Source organism: Erithacus rubecula (genome assembly GCF_903797595.1).
Source record: "Erithacus rubecula genome assembly, chromosome: 6".
Lineage (NCBI taxonomy): Eukaryota > Metazoa > Chordata > Aves > Passeriformes > Muscicapidae > Erithacus > Erithacus rubecula.
The window spans coordinates 25,513,413-25,536,735 of record NC_136688.1 but is presented as its reverse complement, the minus strand read 5'-3'; the positions used below and the strand labels follow the sequence as shown (position 1 = coordinate 25,536,735).

At 39.3% G+C, this 23,323-nt stretch overlaps 1 protein-coding gene across 1 annotated transcript; it reads right to left on the bottom strand.

The window, feature by feature from the left end:
• Positions 1-819: 819 nt before the first annotated feature.
• Positions 820-23,304, bottom strand: GANC (glucosidase alpha, neutral C). The gene is made up of 24 exons (XM_079307998.1): positions 23,136-23,304; positions 22,063-22,125; positions 21,211-21,319; positions 20,576-20,703; positions 19,873-20,055; positions 19,053-19,098; positions 17,646-17,712; positions 16,306-16,402; positions 15,516-15,696; positions 14,520-14,673; positions 13,902-14,137; positions 12,821-12,947; positions 11,817-11,896; positions 10,816-10,959; positions 10,483-10,579; positions 9,995-10,096; positions 9,270-9,513; positions 7,532-7,596; positions 6,932-7,008; positions 5,631-5,705; positions 5,115-5,228; positions 4,493-4,605; positions 3,751-3,854; positions 820-2,897 (listed from the first exon to the last, which is right to left on the bottom strand). Exons 1-24 carry the CDS (start codon positions 23,162-23,164, stop codon positions 2,788-2,790), a joined length of 2,745 nt encoding a protein of 914 aa, XP_079164124.1. The 5' UTR covers positions 23,165-23,304; the 3' UTR covers positions 820-2,787.
• Positions 23,305-23,323: the final 19 nt, after the last annotated feature.

The window sequence follows — 23,323 nt, the reverse complement described above, 5'->3', positions numbered from 1 at the left end:
CAGTGAAACTGGAACCTAAATCCCTGCTGGCTTGGGAACCTTATGTATGAATTACTGCAATGGTCCTGACACTACTGAAAGAACTGTTGTACTTGACTTGTTTCTACCTTTTGTGGCAGGAAAGACATAGACAAATTTTTACTACTAGAGAAGATGATCAGAAGACTCTTCTAATGGTGAGAGAGGTGCTTTTTGATGCTGCTGAGGTCAGGGCAATACCTGGCAGCTGGTTTGGGTTCCTCTGGAGAGCAGCTTGGCAACACTAAGATGCACCTTGGAACTAACTAACATGGGAGCTAACTCCCATGAAAAACAGCTTTTTGTATAGGGGCTGAGAAGTTTATAGAGCTGAGTGTGGAAACTGGGCCATTCTCTGTGTGTTAGGATATACCGAAGCTAAAGGAAACATCTGACTCCGCACATGTATTTTTTCACACATCCAGTTGTTTTCACTAATTTCACTACATTATTTATTTTGTGAAGATATACTAAAAAATTATTTCCTCGTATATGGCATAAATATGTGGAAAATATGTGAGTTATTACAAACAATAATGTAAATAATATTCTTTGAAATTTATCAGATCTGAAGACACAACTGCTAAGATTTTCAACAACTAATTGCTACTGAAATCCACAGAGATTAGGAACTTCATATCACTGAAAATTTGACCCATGAGTACTTACTATGGTGCAGATATCTTACTGAGGGCCAGAGAATAAAAGCAAGTCATTCACTTTAACCAGATACCCTTGGAAGAATATTCACTAGTGATTCTTAATAGTAGAAAGAAGGTTGGAAGGAAAAAGGCATATAACTTGCTTCATTATTACTTTATTTCACTTTCCAATTTCAGAAATGGCAGTTAAAATATTTTATTAAATTACCCAAGACAATAACTGTATCCTGTCGGAAACAGTGCTATGCTTAAACATAGTAAGAAATCATCAAAGCTTAGAAGTTGATAGAAAAATGGGGTATGCCTCTCTTTTCACAGACTTAAAAAGATTTATTGGCTGCTGTTCTACCTGGATTAACACATTTGCATTAAGCACAACAGTATTTATGCTGCCAGTTGCTGGAGTAGAGGCTCACACTGTCTCCTGGAAGGTGCTGACAATTAGCTCTGCAGAATGAAAAAGAAGGAAGGGAAGGGTGGGTCTGTTGGGGAACCAACTACACTTGAGTAGTCAAGAGCAGATTACTCAGTTTGCTCTCATGCTTGCTGCTCCCAGAAATCTGTCCTGCAGAGGACAAACAGCAGCAGGTGGGAATGTCAGGGGGGATTAGTAATGTTATGTTACCTTTAGCTGGAAAAATGGTGACCATCCTTCTCTGTTTCCTACGAGTTAATTTATTGATGCTTTTAGAAAATGCTTCCTTATCTTACTGAAAGAAATTGGAACTAGAAATCCAGTAAAACCAGAAACCCAACTGATGGCATGTTCAGTTTGACTCAAAGCAGAACTGGTTTCAAAATAATATAGCTGACAAGTGTAGCAAATGGAAAGGGTAAACAAACCCAGTGGAGCAATAGCAGCCTGTGAAAAGAGATGCCTAATACAGAGAAGCCTGAGGGAACAGGCAGGATATAGTGGATGTGGGACTCAGGATGTCTCTGCTTTGCAAGCAAAGCAAGCATCCAGTTCTGTTTGCAGAGATGATGGGAAAAGAAGGCAAGAGAACATTAAGCTGAGTTGCAACAGAAAGGAGAAATAAGTGTAAAGTGGGATGCCTAAATGCAGAATTAATCCCATTAAAATTAAAATTTGCTTCATAAATGCCTAGCTCAAATCTCAGCCAGATAGTAAAAATTGACATGACTAGACTTTGTGTAAAGGAAGCCAAAACTTGGCAGGACTTGGAACATGTGGAAAAGCATAGCTCCTTGACTGGGCTGGCTTTAATCAATGACATTCAATCATCAATGCCAATTCTTTCCTAACAGGAAGCTTTTTTTTAAAGTAGCACTTGCAGATGGAGGGGAGCAGTAACATGGAAAATGTTTTTGTGTAAGCATAGCTGCTATCCTAAGCCAGTACTGCACCTATGAGGACCTGTGCCTTTTTGAAATCCGAGTTTCTAAGCTGGCTGTTATGGAGCCTTCTGTACTATTTTACCACATTTCTGTCTTCTGCTATTGCACAACTGCCTGGCACAAGCTACCCAACCCTTACCTCCAGCTGTTTGGTGAGCCTGCTTTTTGCCTTCCTGTGCAGACCAGCTCATTTTGCATTGTCATAAGGACTGGAAAGCAGAAGTTTCTGCGATTGCACTGGCTGGCTCCTTCTATGTTTGTTTTTGGAAGGCAGCTGGCAGGCAGAACTCTGGTGATAACCTCTGTGTCTGTCATAGCTGCTGAGGCTGCTTTTTGAACTGGCCCAGATCTCCTAAAATGCTCCAGTCTCTGAATACTGGGATTTTCAAATACTTGCATTAAGGCTGTACCAACAAGCCACAATCTCACCCCATCAACTCATAGGTTTTATTGCAAATGAAGGCAGAACTGAAGCTTAATGCCTAACTGAAGCCAGTCTAATGCAATTATAGTATTTAGCTTATTTCCCCAAAGATACAATCCCAGTGCTATTACTTTTGCTGAACAGAAAAGTTATCCAAGTCCAAATTAGTACTTTAATAGAAAAGTTGTAAGAAATGTTAGTTTGGGTGTATTGGTGGAAAATGTTTGCTGATTTAACTGGATTCAAGTGAACATCTGAAGTCTTCCCCATTTATTTCTCCTCATCCTCTCGATGAACGGTTTCTCTGAAGAAGCTGCTTGCCTTTCAGCTGATACAGATCTCCCAGTCAGCATCAACACTCAGGGCTAAGTTTTCCAGTGTCAGTGCAGAGGTCTTCGTATCATATGTGAAAAGCACTTCTTTCTTTTTCCCATCTGAACAGGACAAGAGAGTTTCTATTTAATTTAAGAAGAATCCTTTTCAAACACAGTTACACGTGACTCTCAACAGCTCTTAGTTCTGACTGTCCCTGCCACTAGTGGAAATAATTGATTAGAAAACAAATAAAAGTCAAATCTTCCCAGCACACACATAAGAATGCAGTGGAATAAGAATCTTCTAATCTTTCAAACTATGTTAACTACTTCAGGATTTTTCTGTAAAAATAACCCTGGTTTCTGCACAGGTGTGTCCCTCCAAGCACCTTTGACAGGTGGAGGCAAAAAGTCCACTTCCCCATGACTCTCAAAGTGAAGGGACATGCTTGGAAAGCAACTAGAAATTGTGGCCCTTTCTGTAGATGCTACTTCCTATCCATATGGGATACCTCACAACTTCTAGAGATCCCCATGTAGTCAGGAACTCCAGAGCTTCCGGGTGACAATGGAAACAGAAGAGTGAGTAAATCTGGGTTTGTCTGCAAGTTTCCTGATCTAGACTAGGCAGGTTCACAGACCTGAACAAACAGGTCTTCATTTGAAGTGCTGTCTCTGCTCATGTTCTGTGCAGGACAATGTTGTCTGAACATGTTCATTCCAAACCGCTTTTACTGATGCAGTTATCATCTTTCAAAGTCAATGTTCTTCAGTTCTGCATGTAATATTAGCTGATTCCTTTCACTAAATTCTGTTCTTAATATAAAAAAAGTAGTAGCAAAGCAAATTAAACAAAGAGGCTTCCTATGCTGTAACACTTCCATTGCAGACCTGTCAGTTTGACACCTCTAGCGAATGGCAGCACGCAACAGAATTTCAAAAACTTTTAGTAAAGTAGAAATCAGTTCATTACCCTTGGAACTGGCTGTCACAAAAGTGGGTTGCTTTCCAAATCCCAGAATGATCACCCGCTCAACCACACATGTAGTGTGGTATTGTCCACTTTCATCTACACAGCTGAAAAAAGAAAATTATTTCGTATACATCAATTTCTTCCCATCAGTATAAGTTCAGTATCACACAAATATTATTTCTTTAGTCTGGTTGGAAGGGACACATAAAAATCAAGCCCAACTCCCTGCTCCTTGAAGCACTACTTAAAATTAAACCATGTGACTCAGGTCATTGTCCAGATGTGCTCTGGACTAGGAAAGGCTTGATGTTTTGACCAGTTCCCTGGGGAATATGTTCTAGTGACTGACCACTCTCTCTGCAAACATTATGCTAGAAAACAAATCTTAGAAAATACAAACACTCCAGGTGTTGCCTTCTTGCAGATCTCCCAATTTATCTTTTATTCTCTTTCTAATAGGTTTTGCTCTTTCTAAGGACTTTATATTTGTGTCACTCAGCAGAATCTTGATTTTGACTAGGCTGAAACAGTATGAGACGGCTCAGTACTTCATCTGTCACTGCCTTCAGACTTATGTAGAACATTGTACCTCTGCAGTATTATAACAGATTCTGCACACTCTTGGACTTCACTAAGAAACAGATGACACTAACACTGCTACATTTGTAAGAAAGCCTCATGAACTAGAACAAGCATTTCCAGTGACAGTGTGTTGGTGGCTTTTGTCCATAATTGCTGTTACCTGGAAGACAGAATGTTCTTGTGGAAAGTGAATTTCCGATACAGGAACTGTTTCTTGTGGAGATACTGAAACGAATGCCCATCATCTACGTAGAGCTCACCTATGGCACAGGCCTGTGAAATCACCAGAGCACAAATTAACAGCAGCTTCTAGTGGTGAATAATGAAACTGTCTCACTATATGTTATGCTTCATACTGAAAGTGTTTATTTTTCTTTAGCAACTTGTATCCCTGGAAGGCTCAGGCAATCCAGCCCTGAGAGTGCTGGACATCCTGGTTTTGTAAATTGATGCAGGTGCCAGGTGTCACCTCTTTATTCGCAAAGACAGTTGTAGGAAGTTCCCTCTCTGTGCCCAAGAGGAAGTTTGTGGTCTGCTCATTCTCTGCTCCTTCCTCACAGGGACTAGACAAGGGCTGAAAAAGGTCAGAAAAATGTTCTGCTGTGCTCAGAGGGGACAGGGGGGCAGAGGTTTGAGTCCCCTGAAACAGCACAAGTGAAGAGAGAGCCATTGGGCACTCAAATATAGATGCCATTGTGCTGATTGAACAGATAGCAAGGGCCTAGAAAGATCAGATGGAGTAGAAGACATCTTTATAAAAATGGAATGCTATCTCAAAGTACCTCTTTGTCCAAAGCCACGTGGAGCTCATAAGAAATATCTATCATCCATTCAGTGGATTTTCCAGCTGTGGTCTTCAGTGGTATCACAGTGCCCCCCCGCTGGAACACAGGAATCTACAAAAACACAAAGCCAGGGCAGAAAGGTTCCTGTACTCTGATAATGTAATTTTAACAAGGATCAGAGGTAACAGAAGTTTGCTCAAAACTTAGAAATGAACTTTTAACACTAAAGAAAATTATTCAACTAACAATGGGAATAGTAGTAGCCTTCTGTATGTATATAAGCAAAATAATTTTCATTGGAAAAGCAATCCTTGTATCTCCTCACTTCACCACCAGAACACAGTAGTGTTCAATCTAACATTAAAGGAGATGGGACTTTTATACAAAAGCTATCTTAGATTACATTTCTACAAGGAAATTGAACTGTCACTTTTTGGTTCTGACTATTGACAAAATATAATCTTGGGTGTTTTTTCTGCTCCATGAAAGTACCATTTCAAAACAAAAACATACATTCTCCAGTGTTACTGGGATCTTCACTGTGCCTGCATCTTCCATTTGCTTAAATTTTCTGAAATCATACCAAATCTAGAAAAAAATGAAAAAAGAATGAGCATTACACATATGGCAAGATCTGTTCCCTCTGCTGATGCAGTTACTCTCCTGTTTAACCAGTCACTCTTCTAAACAATGTATTTGATATGCAAGAAAAAGCATTTATTTTTAAAATAAATTACTTCTGGATGAAAATAATAAATTATCATTTCTGAAACACTAAAATAATATGAACTTTTCTACAGCTGAATGTAGAAATGTCTGCACAATGTCTTGTATGTCTTAAAACATCTGGAAGTGAAAATCATTAAAATACTTTTAAATTTTTTTTTTTTAAATCTAGTTCTTGAAAAAGCATATTTGTATTGAAGGGAAAAGTACCAAAGCTGCTAATAACAGGTGAGAAGAGAGCTGCATCTGAATCTTCTATACACACCACACTTGCTTTAAGTGTGTCAAGCACTCAATTGCCACAGAGATCTTGATAAAAGTATTTTCCTTAACTTTTCTGGAGAGTCTAGTCTGTTTTTCTCCTTAAACTCACAAGAATTCTAAGTGTTCTCAGGTGCATTAGTGGAGTCACAAGGCTCTGCATGGTCTCATATATTCCCTTTTGCTGCTTACTCTTTAGAGTCTCATGCTTTCCCTTAGCAACCACTTTCCCCAAATCATTTCCCTTCCTCCAATTCACAGCTGCTGTAGCCAAATGCTCTTTATAGGAGTGGACCACTGTGCCATCCTGTGGATAAATACCTTTACTTCAGAGAGGAACTGCTCTCTGTATGTGTCAGTGTTTGCTATACATGTCAGAGGCTACTGAGGCTTATCTTTTCTTGTTAAAATTTTCCCTCCCCACAGTTTTCCTCTGATTTCCTTTTGACCTCTCTTAAAAGTTCCCTTTTTTCCCCACATAAAATGAGAAATTTAACTGAAAGAGGAATACATGAGGAAATATATTGACAGTGTCGGGAAGCTGTTTCATGGTGATTAATGAGACACAGGAAGCTTTGAAGAGAGATTTAAATTGTAGGTGACTTGAAATTTGTGCAGCAGCTCTTGGAAAAGCAAGAATGTAAGTTTATTGTGAGCCAAGCATGTAAGGCATCAAGATGGAAGGAAGGGTTCAGAGTGGCACAGCATGGCCAGTCAAGACTTGCCACAGCAGCAGTGCTCAGCAGTGACTAGATGAGGAAGTGGAAGGTTTCTGCATAAAGAACTTCATTGGGCTGAACAGCTGAGTAATTCATATACATCCTTACCTCCTCTGACCCTGGAAACAGAACTGTCACTGTCTTGGCCTCTTTCTCTGTGACTGGATGCACCAACAGAGCATTTCCTGGGTAAAAAAATAAACACAGCTATGGTTCTCAAGGCTGCATCTCCCCAGAGCAGAACCTATGTGCTCTGGGGCTGTCAACCTCCCACAGCCATTTCAGGAGCTTGCTTGGTCATGTCATATGCTTAGGTCACTTTCTACTGAAGAAAAGGCCTGTGTAGTGGGCTGATGGCTGACTGACTTCAGCAGCCAGTCATATCACAGTAAAAACCAATCACGTTTGTTTACTACTGCCATTTTTGAAGCAGACTGTGATCTGAGCTGCTCCACTGCACTTGATGTTTCAGGTCCAAACCCATCATGTTTTTTCAAAGTGACTAGTGAGATACAGCTGAGTTTTTGCATCTCTTATGTCCTCTTTTTTTCAAAGTGCTGTTAAAACTAGGTCCCTTAAAGAGGTCTCAAGTTCTATACTCAATTATAATTTTTTTAAGTCTTGGGTAGCATTTTCATGTTTTCTTTCTGTCATCCAACATCTCAAAACTACTTAACTCAAATTCCAAAGAATAAGACACCTGCTTACCCAGCATGTACTCATCTTCCACATCAAAAGTTTCCATTTTCCCTGGAAACTCTATCCAGAGAGCCCTGTAGAAAAGAAAGATAATGGAACTCAGTTACATTTTTCCTCACTGATCAAACTGTTTAAGTCCTTCTGGCATTTTCAGGCTTTACTTTCTCCCTTTCTTTACAAGGCACAGTTATCAAGAACTGAATATAGGGCAAGGTCATTTTTTGTGTCAATTACTCAAAGTGCTCCTCTGAGTCACTGCTGAGGGTCCCCAGTAAAGGATGGGTTAAGACACTCCAATATACCTATCTCTACATCTGTGGCCTTTTTTTCTTCCCTCCTGCCTTCTTCCTTACAACCTTGCATTACATCTACCTTCCTTCTATCAAAGGAGAGATGAGCCTTTGTGTTCCAGTCTACCAGCAATGCTGGCCCCTGATGATCTAGTCCCTGCAGCACAGTTCTTCCTGTTCTTAACAGCTCCCTGCTGCTTTTATATCAAGTCTTCTCCTGGCCACACCTGAAAAACCTGCAGCAGAAGCTCATTTTCAGTCTTTCTCAAAAAACGGTATGTAATAACTATCTGGTTACAGAACAGGAGTTGAATATTTAAAGTTTGAGAGATTATGACAACAGTAGCTTGTTAAGAGAGAGGGTCTATGCTTCCTTACACAAAAGCCTGGCTCACGTGCTCACTCACAAGCATCCACTTGTTCACTGCAGCCCTGGTGCTCATGTGCTTGCTAATGAGATACACTTTCCATTCTGCTTGTCTCAGTGAGAAAAACACACTTCCTCTCTAATTCTGTACCTACTACAGCAAACTTAACACAATGGAAGTGTGATTAAATACTGTGAGCAGTTCCCACGTCAACAAAAGCTTCATTTCAAGAAAGAAAGAAACCCAGTCAGTGCATAAAACAGGTGCATTTACACCTATATATGTGCAGACAGGCACACTGTGTCCGTAATGCAAATTATCTTAACTCAAACCACTCAACCCTTGTCAAAAAGACTTTTATGTTCTTAAAACTTATGAGATGTATCTGCATAACAAAATATAAAGGTAAATGTGTGCAAAAGAACAGTTCTAGGGCAACCACAAGCACACATTATACCAGGGAGATGAATGACATCCTGAAAGAAATGCTGCATTCAGTTCCATAGAGGTACATTTTTAAGAGATTAGAGAGCAACAGAACAAATAATTTATTTTCTAATTTCATTTCTGTTCTAGATTATTAAATTCTCTACTAAAAAAAACATTATAAGGAATACTGCAGAATAAAAGATAAAACTATCAGTATGAAGTAAGATTTTAGAACAATAACAATTAAACAGTTACGAATATTTTCATGAGAGGTAAAATGGCATTTACATTTCTAGCTCAGCAAGTTCAGGGTCCATTAAGCACTGTTCTATGTACTGGTTGGACTACTATGTCTTTATCGTGATAGAAAGTCTGAAGTCCGGAATACCTTAGAAAGTTTAAAGACTGCAACGTGTTTATTGAATTAGTGTGTTCCAGGTGTCATTTGGGAAAAAACCACAAAACATAGTTTTCCTCTGAGAGACCTAACAAAGCTTGCAGAATGCATGAAAAGAGAATTCAGTATTAGAACTTTTATGCATTTTTCTCCCTTTGAATAGTCAAATAAGTAACTACAAAATGAAGAGGTGTTGATTTAACTTCCCTTCTCCAAGCAAGCTCCTGCAGATACCCTCCAGGCCTCCTGCCTCATGCTCTTACCTCATGACGGGTTCGGCCGCCGCGTGTGCCCGATAGAACAGAGTGTATAAGTAGGGCAGGAGGACGTAGCGCTCTCTAATGGCTCTCCTGATGATCTGGGTGCTCCTCTCCCCAAAGAGCCACGGTTCGCGCCGTTTGCTCTCCATGTTAGAGTGACCTCTGAAGAAGGGCTGGTAGGCTCCTGCCTGATACCAGCGAACAAGTAACTCTGGTTCTGGATCTCCAATAAACCCTCCCACATCAGCTAGATATTGCGCAGACAAATAGAAATACACAGTTGTGGAGATTGCTCTGGAAAATGTGAAGCTCTCCTCTAATAAGCATTCCAAGTGTACAAATCCATGCATTTCACAGCTTGTTCTGTTGGGCAGCTACTTGTCCAAATAAGAATAAAGAACCTGGTGGGACAAGTTATGTTTTGAAAAAAAAGTCTCGAGGAGGTTTTGAAGTCTAAGTGAGTGAATTTCCAGAGACAGGACTGTCACAGCAATGCTGTGAAGAGAACACCACCTGAGGCCTGCTGGTCCAGATGGGACACAAACATTGCACAAAAATTAGTGAAGACAGGATTGGGAGAGCCAGGTTTCAGGCTTCTGAAACCAGACTTATCTGTGAAACCACCTGGAAATGCACAGGGCTGTTGAGTTTTCCACCGTCTGTGTTGAAGTCTACCTTGGGAACACAAGCTTGGTGGCACCATCTATGCACAGTGAGAAACACATTACCTCCACAGAATGAAATCCCCGCCATGTTGATGGTAAGAAGCATTGGAATGGATATTTTCAAGTAACTCCACTCAGCTGTGTTGTCTCCAGTCCACACTGCCCCTGCAAATACCCAGTTTCAGCATTATGCAGAAAAATTGAATGTATATCTCAGTTTATGCTTGCAGTTAAGGAAAGAAGACAAAGAATAATCATGAACAATTTTGGAATTCCTGTACAGTGCACCTTTTTTTTTTCTTCTTTAGACATGCATGCTCCTGAAATAGGCAATAAAAGTGGATATTGGTTTGTCACAGGACACAGCTTGCTGTTCTACCTTTGACTCATACACACCTTGCCAGCCTTTTCCTGATTTTTTTAATCACTTGCACTCTTATGAGCTTATCACATCAGTATTTATAGAACAATTTCTGTCCTCTCTAGACTACTGTCCATCAAACTTAATAGAACAAAGCAGCAAGGAAGGCATCCAGCTGATCCTTACTTACCATACTTCTGTGATCCAGCAAAGAAAGATCGTGCGAGGACAAACGGTCTCTCTTTTCCTGAAGAACGTCTGATAAGTCCTTCTGCAGTTGCCATTTGCTGAAAATTATGAATAGAAAATCAGGAAGACAAACCAATGCAATTTACCTTATTATGGTAGTAAGGCACAGATGATGTCACATTTTCTTGTGACCAATCACAGCTTATTTCAAATATTGCAGTATCCAGCAGTTTCAGGCATTGATGAAGGTTACAGAACACTTACTATTGTGTGAAGTACCTCATGGCACTTACTCCATGAAAATAACTGCTGTTTGTGTCTCCAGATACTGTACCTGGTAGAATCCATAGAGGTTGTGCACTTCCCGATGCTCCCAGTTATTGTAGTGCACAGCATCTTTCTGCATTGTTAGTTCTGCCTCCTTGAAGACTGAAGGCTCATTCATATCATTCCATACAAAGAGGATATTAGTGGATGCCTGTGACACAAGGTTGCAATTAGGTCATGAAAGAGCCAACCCTGTGACTTTGAGTGTTTATCTCAAGTGGGTGTCAAGCCAGTCTGGGGTATGAATAAAAACAGCAGCACAAAAGCAAGACTTGGCAATTACACTTCTCAGGTCACTTGAAAGAACCAGCCATTCATTTCATCCCTCTTAGAGGCCCTTGTAGTCAGGGTAGCTGCCTGCAAGCCCACTTGATCTTTACAATTCTTATAAAACTCAGTAGGCACTTGCTATTCCTGCTTTCTGGTGAAGGAAAGAGGCATGGAAAAGAGAAGTATAAAACAGTCATGCAGAAAAATCAGAGAAGGCCAGACGTGAAAGCTGGAGAGGAAAAGCAGCATGAGAAATATCTACTATGTATGTCTACTAGGGAAGTGATTTCAACAACTCTACTGCAAACTAGAACTTTGGGTGAAGGCAACTGGAGCTGTGGAGCAATGATCACCTGGACACTTTGAGCACTAGGTAGGAAGGTCAGGATGAAGTGACTGAGCTGTGAGAGTGCACTCCCACATCACTCCTTATGTGCTATCACAGTAGTAAAGGCTGGAATAGCAGCAGCTGCTTTATATTATGGGTTCTTAAAATGCCTGCAGTTCATCCTTTCTACTGTTCCAACTAAGTGCATGTTCACTGGTGGCATATGGGTTCCAACTGACTTAGCATAGATAAATCCAGGGAGAAAATCCTTCTGTGGTTCTTCAGCTTATCAAGGTATTTTTCTCAACACTACAATAATAGAGCTACAAAGGCCAACAACTTGCTTCGACAGTATCTTATCTCTTCTCAGGCTTTCTGGGGTATGTAGATCAGAGCAAATAAATACAAACCTTGTATGTTTTGAAGGCAAATTGATCTGCATACCATTTTCGCACTTCAGGATTGGTGAAATCCAGGTAACAAGAGGAACCTGTGATGTGGGAAATTCCAATTACTCACCAGATTTTAAGAACATTGTCTTTGCATCTCAATACAATGGCCTAAAGCTACAATGGTTTCCATGGGCAGCAATACTGTAGGTGCTATTTTTACTGAAATTAAAGCTCAAGAGCAAATTCCAGGCTGACTTGGAATTCAGTACACTCCTTGCCATGTTGTGAAGGTCAACACACTTAGATTCAGGAGGCCTGAAATTCAGCACCATTTAAGGATGACTGCTAGCAGTCTGAAATATGTTCATGTGAACAAGTAGTTGGGGAAAGACAACAGCACAGGTATTCTGAGCTCAAACAGAAAAATGTCAGTTAGAAGCTGAGTAACTATATCCTGCCATGCTACTAGAAGTTGTAATACATCCTTGATCTTTCCCATAATCATTTCTTTGCCAGGACTGTGGGTTTCCTGTCTGTAAAGAAGGGAGACAACCTCCTTTGCCTCCCTGCAATGACCTATTCTCATGGAACACAACATGTCAAATCACAGTATTATTATTGAATCAAAGTCTTCAGGATCAGGGTTCCCTAATTTCATCCAGCCCACAAGCTGTGCTCACTGCAACAGACTGGACTGCATTTGTGTGTCCAAGACAAGCTGGGAAGAGGAATGGCTGTTCTCATAAAAAAATCCAACTCTTTTAGTTCTAAGCACTGGGATCTGCAGATCCAATAGATGTAACAGAGGTAATCTATACAGCTGAGGCAATCAGGACATGATTATACCAAACCCCTCCATTATTATAAATTATATTAATTTTTAATTACTACTATAATCGTTAATATTTAGAACACATGCAATGAATATAAGAATTTAATTCTGATTCCATGGATCCAAATTAAACTATTCTGTAAACTTTTAAAAATAAATAGCTTAAAATATAAAGACAGTGTTTTTTTACCTGGCCAACAGATGCCCTCAAAATCTTTCCCATTTCTGTCTTTCACAAAATATCCCTTTTCTTTTGCCTGTGCATACAGGGTATACGAGGGATCAACCTTAATATGAGGATCTACAATGACCACAAGCTGCCAGGGTAAGGAAATAAAACACATATTAACATAAGCTGTGCTTAATAAAACAGTCAGAGTTCACTTTGATAAAGGCAGAGAATGACTTCATCTCAGATAAAGAAAGAGAGCTGTGTCCCTAGTTTTAAAAAGCAGATACCAAGTTTTTTATATACTATGTTAGACATTTGTACAGGACTGAATTTACAAGGAGTGCATAAACTCACCCCTCTGAAATAAATGACCCATATATAAATATAGAACCCATTGTTTTACACAAAAGCAAGTATCCCAACCCCTAAAAAAATGTTTAGTTCACTGCTGTATTCTGTTAACAGGAAAATATTTTACTTCCATGTTCATGTGCCTGCTTAAAATCATGCGCCTTAAGGTATTTAAATTAATTTTAGTTTGTGTAGCATGCAACAGCAACAGGTATTGTATTTTGCAGTTACACTCTGCTGCTTGGCTGCAGAGGTAAGAAGGCACTATAGCTCCAATTGAGGGATTATAAAACTTGGGTGCTATTTCAACAATCCTCTGTTCATTGACCTTTGGAAAAGATCAAGTATTAAGCAATTCTACAAGTCAGTAATTCCAATGAAAGTATTTTAGCTGTAAAAACAGAAATACAGAAACACAAAGAAAAGCTGAAGCAACCACAGAAAAGCTCATATTAAGAAAAATTTTCTGCTGCAGTCATCAATGACAGCACCAAGCTGCTTCTGTAAGATGGAGTTTCACATGGGGCAAATTTAGATGGATTTTCAGGATACCAAACAAACTACTAAATAATAAAATTATATGAGGAGCTGAATTAAACAAGATAGCTTGCATGCTGGAAGCATCATCAGATGGCAACACGGTCTAATTTATTCTGTTGCAGTTTTTAATATCTGAAGTACCCTGCTTAAAGCTAGATTGGGTAGATTCACAGAGAAATATTTTCTTTCTTTCTGCAATATTATTTACCTTGCGTTTTTTCTTCCTGAGATGTTCTTGCATCTTTCTGGGGTTCTGGAATTTCTGTTTGTCCCAGGTAAAATACCTCTTGCCATCTGTGTGCTCTATATCCAGCCATATGACATCATAAGGAATGTCATGTGCATCAAAGCCAGCATCCACTGCCTTGACATCTTGCTCATCTTCGTAATTCCACCTGCACTGATGGTAGCCCAGAGAAAAAAGTGGGGGCAAGGCTTGAGTGCCTAGAAAGAGTATATGAATGAAGATAAAACTGTCAATAAATTCAGTCTTTCCACATTATAAGGTGGCCTGTCTTGATAGTGACTGGCAGTTCTAGCCCCCTGTGTTCCACCTTTTCATCTAAGGGTGTAGTGTCAGGTAGCAGTGATTATGTTGGCTTCTCAATTACAGCTAAGTTTGACCTGTGAATGCTAGGGAAAACAAGGACAGAGGCCTGTCTTCACAAGGCACGAGCCTTTGATCTACACACTGCAGTTCGGGAACAACTGGCTGCCTGCACACAATGGGCTAAGTAAATATTGACACACTCTTGGGTACAGCATGCTCCTCAGAGAATCTCCTGGGTAAGTGTGCCATTCTGACTCCAGTTATGTAAGTTAGTACCTGTCAGCTGTGCAAACTGCTTGAAGATATCAAATGCAGTGGGTCCCATCAGCAGGAAAACATCAATGATCCCACTTTCTGACATCCAGCGTACATCAGTCAGAGGCACAGCTCTCTGCTTAGCAGTCTCTGCAGCAGATCTGGATGGAGTGTGCTTAGAAGGAAAACAAGGTAAACCTGAATCTCTCTTTCTACCAAACTTTTATTCAATGAAGGAGCAAATAGGGAAACACATAAAATTCACTAACACATACCTGGCAGGTATTATGAATACACACTGAATGTTTCTTATATATCCTTCACAAATCCTCTACCTTGCATACCACTTACACACAGTAGAGTGACAGGTAATGAGAAAAAATGGGTAAAATAATTAAAGCATTTCCATAATTAAAGACAGTGAATTTTCTGTAGGGCCTTTGAGTAGTATCTATATCATAAGTTAAAAAAAAAATTAACCACATAATGCAGTGCTGGAAAACTAAGATTTGCTTTTTCTGTCATTGTTTGAATTTTTAACAGAATTCATATGCTCATGTTTTAAGACTGAGGTCCTTTCCCGAACATTTTATGTTTCTTCAAGGTCAATTACATTCCACAGAAGAATAAGCCTGCTATGCAGAAATCTGTGACAATTCCAGTAATTTAAACACTCATAAAATAATTTCTTAAATCCAAGTGAATGGATTTTTGTCCACCATTTTTTATGCCTTCTACATCCATCTTTGTAGCTTTTTTCTTTGTATTTTCTCTCTGCCTCCTCCTGTAGACCTGTTAAGATACAAGATCTATAACTTGGATCTTAAAAGGAGCCATCTCTTTGTTCTTCTAGTTTAACACAACAAATCTAGCAATAAGGAGAACAGGTGGAAGAGACTGACAATTCTTCATTAGTGAGCAAAAGATAAATCTCCAATAGTGTTATTTTCCCGTTGGCCCTGTCCTGAAGTGGGTTTTTTTTGTTATTTAATTCTGAGGAAAGTGAATAACTCTCACCTCAGCTACTGCCTTTGTACTAATATCCACCAGTGTTTCTGAAGAGTTCAGCCAGAAGATCCCTGAAGTTCTGTTAGGCTTGTGTGCTAAGAGAAGGGGTACTGAACCATAAATGCCTATTTTGTCATGAATCTTGTGGCCGAAAATATCCAAATTATAGAGCCGGTAGGCATCACCATCACTAGGACAAACAAACAGATGTGCTTGTTACATGTAAGCATCTTGCACTAGGCTAGGTTTAACTCTATTGCTGTCCCACTAAACCTGTTGAATACTCTGTGAGTGCTCTGTGTTCTGGTCTTTTGTTTAGCATCCAGAGCTAAAATGTGGACTGCCTAGATTACTGCTTCTTTGCTTTGGTCCTCACTATGTGAAGCAAACAAGATTTTTGCAAATGCCAGTGAGACTACTGTGTGTTTGCTTTAAATCCTAAAATATTATTTCTGAATCTCCTATCCTCCCATAGAATTGCTCTTTTGTGAGTTCTGCTAAAACATAACCAATCTTACAGGTCAGAAAATAACTGCATGGAAAATCAGGAGAGAAGAGAAAGGGCCATTCATGAAATTGCACAATAAGGAAAGCAGAACATCTTACTTCATATTGATAGGGGCTACAATTCATTTTGCTGCATCATTAAACTAAAATATACACTATATGATATACATATCTCAAACTCTTGTCTGCACTAAATTATTAATACAATGTTATAGCTCTCTTTAAAAAAAAAAAAAAAAAAAAAAAAAAAGACACTGCATTTACTAGCAACCTGACACCTTGACAGGTTTACCTGGTGTTTTTGAGAAGAAGTGTTTCTGTGTGTTGTGGTATTCCATAAACATGCTCATATCCATGTAAAGAGAAGTCCACACCTACAGAAGTAGGACCTGTGGAAATAATATTAAATTATGAAAACACAAAATTCTTAGGCTTATCTGAAAGGAATAAGGCAAAGCAACCTAACTGGATAAACTAAAAGAAAAATAGGTTTTAAAGATTTTATTGTATTTCTTCTGATTTTGAACTTCTTAACAAGACAAAATTAATCACTTTAAGAGAAAAAAAATTCCAAATCCATGCAATCACAGGTCACTTCTTGATTTGGTACTGAAAAGGCATAAAATTATCTCCTGTTTCTATCCCAGTATTTGGGATAGAAAAAAAAAAAAAAAAAGCCAAACATTGTAACACAGTGGACTTCAGAATCTGAATTGTCTGTTTCCCACTGGTCATCTCTTCAGCCTCAGCCAGGGGAGTAGCATGCACAAGAGACCCCACCAATGATATCATCCTGTCACACTCCTGAATCCAGAGCAACTTTTGGCAGGCAGCCAGAGATCCTGCAGACTGCCAAGGAGAGGCTTTAGGATCAGAATCTGACCATATGGACTTTATTCCTCCAACACAGAAAACAGAAAAACACAATGCTGGCCTAAGAAATTCCATGGACAACAAGGGCAACAGCTTCCTGCTCCTCTGTGTCTTGACTGTGAACTGAGGAAGTTTCTGTCACCAAAAGAAATTGCTTTCAGACTTCCCTCTTCCTACTGCAGCTGCTGAGTAGTGCTGGTTGCTATAAAAGTCTGTATGATCATGGTAATGGACAAAGCTAACCAAATTAATTAATATAGAATGCAATGGGATGGACAGCAGATCATCATACATTTTGCTAATTTATAATTTAAATTGTATTTGAGCTACTGCTCTCAGGTGTCTAGAACCATTGTCTTTATCACTTAAGATTGCTCAGTATTTCCATTTCTAGTTCACACTCCAAAAAGTTTGTGACAATTATTAATGCCTAGATATCATGATTTCTGATAAATCATGAGAATAAACTACAGGTGAAGTCAATGTTATGTACTAATACTAAAAAAAAAAAAAAAAAAAGAAAAAAGAAAAAAAGTAAATAATGTATTATATACAATATAGACATGTGAAGTGAGACAATGCAGATTGTGTTGATGCTGTGTCAGAAATGGTAAACAGTGAGTTGATGAAATGGGTCACATTTAATGGGCTCCCTCCTAAACAGAGATCCAATGAATATTTGGAGAGTTCTTGTCAAATTGTTACCCATCACTGATTTCTGATTAAAACAAAGTTAAGGTAACTGAAAAGCAGACTTACCATGAGCTTTGATGTCTAAGAAACTGCCAAATTTTTCTTGCCAGAGACCTAGATCCTCTTGATTTTCCTGCACAAATAGAAATAGCTAAGTCTAGCTGATGACACCGCTCACATCATGTATTTCTAAGAAAAATATGTTTATTCACATGAGATTTATACTATTTTGTTTTTATTTTTTTCTGCCACATATGGCTAATATGAATAAATCAAAACCACAAATCAGATTCAGCTACAGGAATTTACACTGAAGAACTTATGTGTCTATGTTTTACACAAGTAGTCTGCTACAGCATAAAAGTAATATCTGAGGTCTTGGATAGAATCACAGAATGATGGAATAGCCCAGCTTGGAAGGGACCTCAAAAGACTGCCTGGTCCACCCTTTAATTGTAAAGGGAGCCTTGATGAGATTATCTATCAGCCTGTCTGAACAAATCTTGAAAACATCCCATGATAGGGACTATGACTGAGAAGGTTGTTCCAGAAAGTGATCATTCTCACTGTGAAAAATGTGTTTCTTCTTGATACTGAATACATTTGTTAAATGCATTGGTAGAACCAAACAGAAAAAAAAAAACTATACAAACAGAAACCCCCACAAATAGTAAAGGTCAGACAACAGAAAAAGCTCTTCAGACACTCTGGAGTGCCTGTAACTGATACTTTTAACCTCCTTGTGTCCTGTAATTCATTGTAGTAGAATTTACACTTCTTGCAGTGTCTTCCCTAGTTTTCTTTTCCACATTGATCCCATAGTAAGTGGATATGGCCTCTTGCAGCTATGTGACTTCCCTGGCAGAAATCAGAGCTCAAGCTTAAGTATGCTAAAGGCAGCACAGCTCCTGCCATTTATAACAGCATACCAGAGTAAGCAGCCATGTGCAGGAGGCTAAAATTGTATCACACACACAGCTCAGCCTCCTGGGAAAACTGCCTCAATGCACTGCCAGGACCTGGACTATTTTAAGAGAGAATTGTATTTCTATTAAGCCTGAATGTATGTGGAGACATGTATTTTGACTGTTATAAGAAAGGTCTTGTTCTTTTGAAGCTCTCTTTGCAATGAACAGGGAATTTAAAAACGACAAATATCGCCACAAAACTCCCTTTTACACATCTACTCCAGATCAAATGAGAGAACAAAAGGGAAATAAATTAATAATAAAAAAGCTATAGAAAAAACCATTTTTGTAATAAATCTACCTGATGGATGCCTTCCACAGACATGGTAACACACATAAACCTTCCTCCAACTATGAATTTGTAAAATATCTCACTACATTATACTAAGTCCTTTTTAAAAGTGGTCAGACTGTATTTGTAAATATACGATTGGGCAAAATGAACATGTACATTAATTTCATTCTACAAAATATTCCTGCTGGAATTGCAATAAGCATGGATTACCTTAGAGGAATCACTTGCTGCCTCCTCATTTTGTGCTGCAGGTTTTCTAGTGAAAAAATACATAGAAATAAGCAAGGCTTTCAAACATAAAATAGCACCATTCATTGCTTTGTACATTATGTAGGACTTTAGGTGCAAACTTGCAAATCGTTTAAATATTCAATGCCTTAAAATAACCTTCACTCAATACCTGAATTAGGTTGATTTCTTGGCCTTTCATGTTTATTTCTATCTGCATCAGCATTTTACCTGTCCAGAAGATCCTCACTTCTTTATCATTCTGCTATTCTCTGTTAATTTCAATGTTCAAAATGATGCTCCACATCATTTTTTTAATTATCACGTATCCTGCACTGAGGTTTTTCACCCTTCCAGCACTTTGCAGTGTGATTAACCTAAAATATCTAGCAACTAGATGGCACATTGCAAGTTGAACAAAACTTGACTTCTAGTGAATAACACTTACTTCAAGAGTAAATTTAGTGACAAAAAATATTAAACTAATAACCTTATCATATTACCATCACTTATTCTCAAGAAAGACAAGGGGAATCTGGATACTTCAGTGTTTTGCAGAATTGGCCAATAAATGAGGTTAGCATTTTGCACATGGTTGCTGCAAGGGATTAAAGCAGTCTGCAGCTAATTTATCTAGAATTTGTTAAAACTTCAACTTATATTTACTGTACTTAAGAAGTAAAAGAGAAGTCATGTTTCAGGGCATAAGAGCTTTCAGAAATTGCAATTCCATAGAATTGTTATCTTCAGCTGCAGCACAACCAGTATATATATACAATGATGTGATAGACAAATGCTGTACCTGTCACTGGGAGGTGATTGTAGGTGCTCAAAATACAACAACCCATTGGAATTCATGCTCATAACAGTCTCACCCTTGGACTGCAGCTCAACTTGGAAGGGGTTTGCTGTGACTTGAAGTTTGTAGTTTTCATTAACACTTGACAGTACCAAAATACCTGCCTCCTTGTGGGATATGAACAGTCTGGCAAATGAAAAGCAACAACAGTTTTATATCAATCAGCACCACAAGAAATCCACTGTAACTAAGTAACAACTGATACAAAAGGTGGGCTAAGAATATCTGCATACATTACACAAACCTCAAGGCCAGTGTTGAGCCAAAGGAGGCCAGAAATACAAGCTGTGCTCAGGGTTCACTGCATAGTGCAAAAAGTGGCTACAGAACTGCCATGAAAACTATCCAGAGCTTGCATTTCTTTTACATTAACAGGTAATACCTTAGGTAAAAACTCTGCATTTGTAGCAAGCAGGCTATTTGCTGATTGAGTCAAACAGGCACAGATTTTTTATGTGCAAAATAAAGCTTTCTCCTATGTATTTATCATGATTTTTTGAAAGTAAATTAACCACATGCATTTTTGTTTTCTCTTCCTGTAACAACTTTGTACTGTAGAGAGACAACTGTACTGTAATATAAAGGAGGAAGCTGTATGAAATATTAAGGTGCTAAATCATCATTACTTAAATCATTAATCACTTACCTCTGGGTGGTAGGTTCCTTTATAAGAACATCAGGAACTTTGTATCTTGGTCTGAGAGGAGATGCCTCATCAATTTTAAGCCTGAAAATATTGCCTTCTATTTCATACATTTCTACTTGTAGAAGAACCTATGAACAAACAGATAAACTCATAAGGATAAAAAATATTTATTTTTAACACAGCATCACCAAACCAAAACCAAAGCATGCCTGCTTTTTGATTTAATGTTCTTTACTATTGTTGAGAGTAAAAATCATCATCAATATGAATTTACACCAGCTAACTCTACTTCACCCCTTTGAAGAAGCAATGCCTGTTAAGTGAACTTTTCAAGCATCTGATATCTACCATTAGAGAAAAAAGAACTTATTATTTTGAAATAATAAGAGAAAGCTCTGAATTAAAAATATTTTGCAGATAAAAAGTGTTCTATTCAGAAGTCTCTTTTTTTGCAAAGCCCTTTAATTTTTTTTAAGTTTAATGCTGATAACAAGGACATATTAAGGCTGATAGTTTGTACTACCTCTCCAATATCTATCACTGAATAATCTCAAAACCTGCAAATATTATCAGTCTTGTTGACAGTATTCACTGCTCTTTCTGTAAGCACCTTCTTATGCATGGTGATATCTCACCTTATTCTCCTCATGAATGATTTGGAATTTGACACTCTCATCACTTAGTGTGACTGAATCCAACAACACTCGATACAAGGATTTTCCAGGATGTAGAAGTTTCTGACGCCTGTCAGGAAAGAAAATTATTTTTGGTCTCCCCAGTTTTTGTAGCTTATATCATACAGAGGGACATACTATTGTTAGAAATGTTTACTTAATAACTTCGTATTGAAGTGTCTTGGAGGCTACCTTAAAGACAAACTTCTTCATTAATAAACCAAGTGTGTCAGTGACTAATTGGTGTAACAATGGGCAATAACTTCTTTCAGTCAGTAAATGAAAGAACACAATGGAGGGAAGAAAAAGATCGAGAGCACAGTCAGAAATGGGATGAGAAACATGACTTAGCATAATGTTAGTTTAAGGGACTAGTGATGTAGAATTTAGATTTGACACTGAATTTTGGCCAAGGTATTTGCTCAACAGGACTGCAATCTCACACACTACTGTCACAGACCAATGATTTCTATTGAGAGTTCTGCTGCTTTGAACTACAGACAGTCAAGAAACATCCACATCAAGAGAACCACCTGCATCTGAGTGCACTTAAAATATTGCTGGGGCTTTGTCAGATCAGAGGACTGATCCTTTTGAACTTTAACAGAAGACATTCCGGGTGGAAGATTACATGTTTTAAAGTCTGCTGATTACTGCTATAGGTAAGTAGATTGCTCACCTTTGAAAGATAAATCCTGAAAGCAGCAGACTTGCTGTGATTAAAAGTCAATGCATAACTACTTCCTTCCATAAAACTTACTTTTTAAACTACTAGTAATTTAAAAATAACCACCACACTACAATTCTCCATACCTGTAAAAAGCAATCTGGTTGCATTTCTTAAAGTTGCTTTTGTCCACAGCCTCATCTTGAACACTACAAAGAGAAGATGCAGAAAGGATTTAAATGTGTCCATCAAACATGTGCTGAATGCTCAGGTGATGGGGGTCCTTCTCAAGAAGGGTCAGGATGAAAGACAGTGCAGAAATGTGATGGACCTTGAACTTCTGTGTTTAGATATGAGAAGAGTTTCTTAAACATTCAGTTTCATGCTGAACCATTTCCTTTTTAAACTCTGAAATTTTGAGAAATGATTGAGTCTGTGGCTAACAGAGGTGAATTTCAGAACAGCTGAATATTTATAGGTTTGCATTTTGAAGCCAGACCTCCCTCTGCAGTCATTACAGTTGATTATTATTTTCCAGTAATAATGGAAATTATTACTCCCCAGAAATAAGGAGGACTGGCAGAAAAGAAATCCTGCACCCTTTTCTTCAACCTTCAGTGGGACTGACAAAGGAGGGAGGCTTCCAGTGGTCCTGCTGACAGCTCCATGTTATCTTTAGGCTTGAAGTAACCTTTAGATTTTTTAGATAGCAGTAAATTTTTTATTTGCCTGAAAGAAAATGGGCTGCCGGTAGTGTCCATCATCAAAATATTTCCCAGATCATACTGGGTTTAGACACGGAAGGGAATAAGGTATTAGTTTTGGCAGATAAAGCACTGATACTTATGGAATACTTATTAATCATATACATGCAACAGTAAACGCAGACGGCACCCACTGCGGCTCAGTCACAATTACAAGTCCTGGATTATTATGTGAGATCTCACAGTGACCGTATATTTAGATCACTCAGCCCTTCCCATTTTTGCCTGAAGCCGCGTCCATCCTCTCGGGCTTTGCTCCAAGTTCGTGTGTCTCTGTCGGCGCACTGAACACGGTGCAGCCCGATCCAGCCCTGCGCTGCGGCTCCGCTCGCCCCCCAGCCCCGACCCGCGGGCCGGGCCCGCACCCCGCCCTCCCCGCGGAAACCGGGGCAGCCTCCCCGGAACGGCGGAGCGAGGAGAGCGCCGGCCGCGGAGCGCCTCCCAGGCTGCCTTACCTGACTGCGCCCGGCGTCCCCGCCTCCATGGCGGAGCTGCCCCGAGCCACCCCCGCGGGACACGGGCTGGCGACCCGCCGCCACAGCCGGGAGCGCCGCGGCCCCCAAGCGCGACCGGGCCGGCGAGTGTCTCCCGGGGGCGGTGACAGCCCGGGCCGAGCCGGGAGCGCTCCGCCCACCGCCGCTCT